We start from the raw sequence: 3,150 nt of genomic DNA, 5'->3' as shown, positions 1-3,150 counted from the left end.
ATATATAGTATTCGTTCTTTACTAACTGCTACAACCACTCTACTCAATTAACTTAAACTCTATCTTGATGCGGACGTCTGCCTACAAAAGCCCGGCTTGGCCGAATAGGACGGCAGCTTTCTTGTCGCTCTGTTCTTACACTGGATTAACCTGACATCTCTTGGCTTTTCTTAAAGAAAAGGTGGCGGAGGAGGAAGAAGATAGATAGAACGACCACCGCTGCACTACATTCACATCATAACACCATATATACATACATTACACCACACACATTCACTTAACCAGCTGTAGTCTATCAAATATTATTAGCAAGACACACACTGTAGAAACGTACCATAGATTTAAGGAAAGTAAAACGCAAACATATAATTTTAGCTTAATATAGATTACAAAACATATTCAAACAGTATTATAAGGTATATATATTGCATATCTATTTTCCGCAGCTCAGCTTACATGTATGAATGCGATATACAGACATCTATAACGTGTATAGAGAAATATGAAGTTCTAGCAGTAAAAACACATCAGTTACATCAATGAACGATCTCTGCATATCGAATTTAGATTAAATATATAAGGTTCGAACATAACACGCATCTGTGTTTATATTTATATACTGTCATATAGATATATGGTATACAAATATACATAGCCGTATAATATTTAAATACATAGCATATACTCATAGAAATATAAACACACGCTTGTGTGGATATCTAATATATATATATATATATACATATAGTCTTGTTTCTGTCTATATATGTGTCTGTGTGGCGAAACTACCAACTATAGACTATACAAGAAGAAGAAGAAAAAAGCGAGAACACAATTCGGGATGTCAAATGAAACGGTTTAATTAAATTAGACCACAAAGTCGGACCGCTATCTGTGTAAGTTAGTGAGAAACCGAAACTGAATATATATATTGAAGGGGTGCGAGAGACAGACAGACAGATAGACACCCGGATAGATTAGGAACAGTGAAAGATTATCAGTCACCACCACAACATACAGATTAGTCGGTGAAACTTGTGATCATGATTCTACAACAGCTATCTGATGAGGTAAGTCTGATTTTTCTCCCACCCCCGCTTTTTCACATGTGCACATACTTATGTGTATGTATATATATATATATATATATATATACATACATGCATACATGTACATGAATATTCATTCCTATATCTGTATGTCTTTTATATATGTGTATATTTATATACATACACGCATGGTTATTTGTGTGTGTGTGTATATATATATGTGCAAATACAGAGTTTGATTAAAACACCTATGAAGTAAGAGGTTACAGAAGACTTGTTTATTCAATCGGTAATGGATAAGCGCCACGCCTCACATAGTGGTATCGTTTTTAGATTGTCTAAAACAAATTTCCATTCTTATTTGTTTGTTATACTGTTTTTTAAGTGCGACCGTTACAGAACTGGTGGTGCTTTGGACAATCATTCGGCAATTAGTTACGTCCCTTGACACCCAGGGTTCAAATCTTGGCGGGGTTGCATTTTTATCCCTCGTCACCATTCATTTATTTCTTGTGTGTAATCGATAGAAACCGTTTTACTGCCTGATCAGAGTTATTTCTCTCAAGAGACACATGAATGTCACACAATCCTTCACAAGTTACCCACTACTACTGCTATCATTCTTAAGTGCTTGACCTGGTTTCGAATTTCCGTGTTTGTAGCCACTTCATTTCACATAGATTATTTTCTGTTTAACCCCAGGTCAGCCCAAATCCAACCGACCTATAAACAAAAGCATTCCACCTGTGATCATTGCCTCATTCTAGGTAGTATCTACAACTACTTTATCTCTGTCCTTAACACGGTAACTGATTTGAGGCAGTTTTAGCTACTATTTCTATACCAGTTGATCGACTCCGCATAGGTTCCTCCTTTGTTGGTTGCGTTCCTAATACCATATCATGCATGAACGCCGCACAATCTCATTATCTCCTCTCCACACGTCTTGAATACACATGAAATATTTAGGAGTGGTGTACAGCATAGATACTTACTATTCAAGAGCTGACTCAGCTCCTATCTACCATATGCAAATATTTTATTTCTTATAAACGTTATTTTTCAACCTGAAAAACCTTTACCCACCCAGAGCCCTAAACACGAACCACGTTTTATGTTGTAAACTGGGAACTTTAAGTGATAAAGCCCCAAGCCGTATTATATAAACGTTAAGCCAAAATCCATTCGCTTTAAACCCATAGTTATGTCATAGGGCCTTAGTCATAAACTCTATGCTTAAAACTAGTCATAAAAACTAAGGTGTAGGCCCGCAGTCATAAGCCCTAATCTGTAAGCTCTAAGCCGTGCGTCTAAAGCCATTAAACCCTTCGTATTTAACAAAAATTAAGGCTCACTTCCCGCAGCTGCTGTGGAACTCGGTTTACCTGTTTCAATTTTCGGCTATAGCTACTTAAACCTTTCATAAGTGCCAAGGCACGAAGCTCTCGGTCCTTGAGTCACTCTGTATATTTTGCCGATTGTTAAATGAAATATATATATGTACTCATGTTTTCACTTCTATTTTCCTGTTTGCATCACCAAACCTACTTGAACTTTTCAACATCTCACACATCTGTAAACCTTTAGCCTCAACGCCTCAACGTGAGGGTCTTTTATGTGTTTGCTCGACCTGCTAGAAATAGCTGTTGAGTCTCTGAAAATACGCTCATTGAACGATGTGGTCCTTAATATACAAATAGACGGGATGATCATGTCCGGAATGCTTTTTATATCTTATACTCAAATTTATTCATGCAGGGAAGACCTGGGATTGGACAACAACAACCGGAAATAATCTGTCATTTGTTTCGTTGCGCCTTTTTTTTTTTTTTTTTCCCCTCTACGTTTAGCTCCCAAATCATCTGAGAAAACATGACTGCCATACAATCCCTTTCTTTTTTTTCTTCTTTCATTTTAAATAAATATGAACTTTGTACGCGACATACAAATTGTCATCATTAACTGTCACCATTATCACCCATGTCCTACTTTCGTTTTCGAAGCAGCATCCCTGTTTGTGCGATGTTATGACGTCTTCGCATCGTTGTGTGTGTGTTTACGGGTACTAGAGTACGTACGCGTGTATATGTATATATATATA

The 3,150-nt window shown here is 36.7% G+C and overlaps 2 protein-coding genes across 5 annotated transcripts in view; one reads left to right on the top strand and one right to left on the bottom strand.

Moving 5' to 3' along the window:
* The window catches only part of LOC106882755 (bifunctional coenzyme A synthase), a 72,533-nt gene that overhangs the window by 39,927 nt on the left and 29,456 nt on the right, over nt 1–3,150 (bottom strand). The window lies entirely within an intron of this gene.
* Nucleotides 7–3,150, top strand: part of LOC106869704 (serine/threonine-protein phosphatase 6 regulatory ankyrin repeat subunit A) — a 144,860-nt gene continuing 141,716 nt past the window's right edge. For all 4 annotated transcript variants that reach the window (XM_052970837.1, XM_052970834.1, XM_052970836.1 and 1 more), the window contains exon 1: nt 7–1,070. In XM_052970837.1, coding sequence (XP_052826797.1) covers nt 1,044–1,070 — 27 coding nt within the window. In that variant the 5' untranslated portion in view covers nt 7–1,043. The remainder of the gene's footprint in view (nt 1,071–3,150) is intronic.

The sequence above is a fragment of the Octopus bimaculoides genome, chromosome 9 (assembly GCF_001194135.2).
Source record: "Octopus bimaculoides isolate UCB-OBI-ISO-001 chromosome 9, ASM119413v2, whole genome shotgun sequence".
Lineage (NCBI taxonomy): Eukaryota > Metazoa > Mollusca > Cephalopoda > Octopoda > Octopodidae > Octopus > Octopus bimaculoides.
The sequence above is the reverse complement of the archived record's forward strand: the minus strand, read 5'-3'. Positions and strand labels throughout refer to the sequence as shown.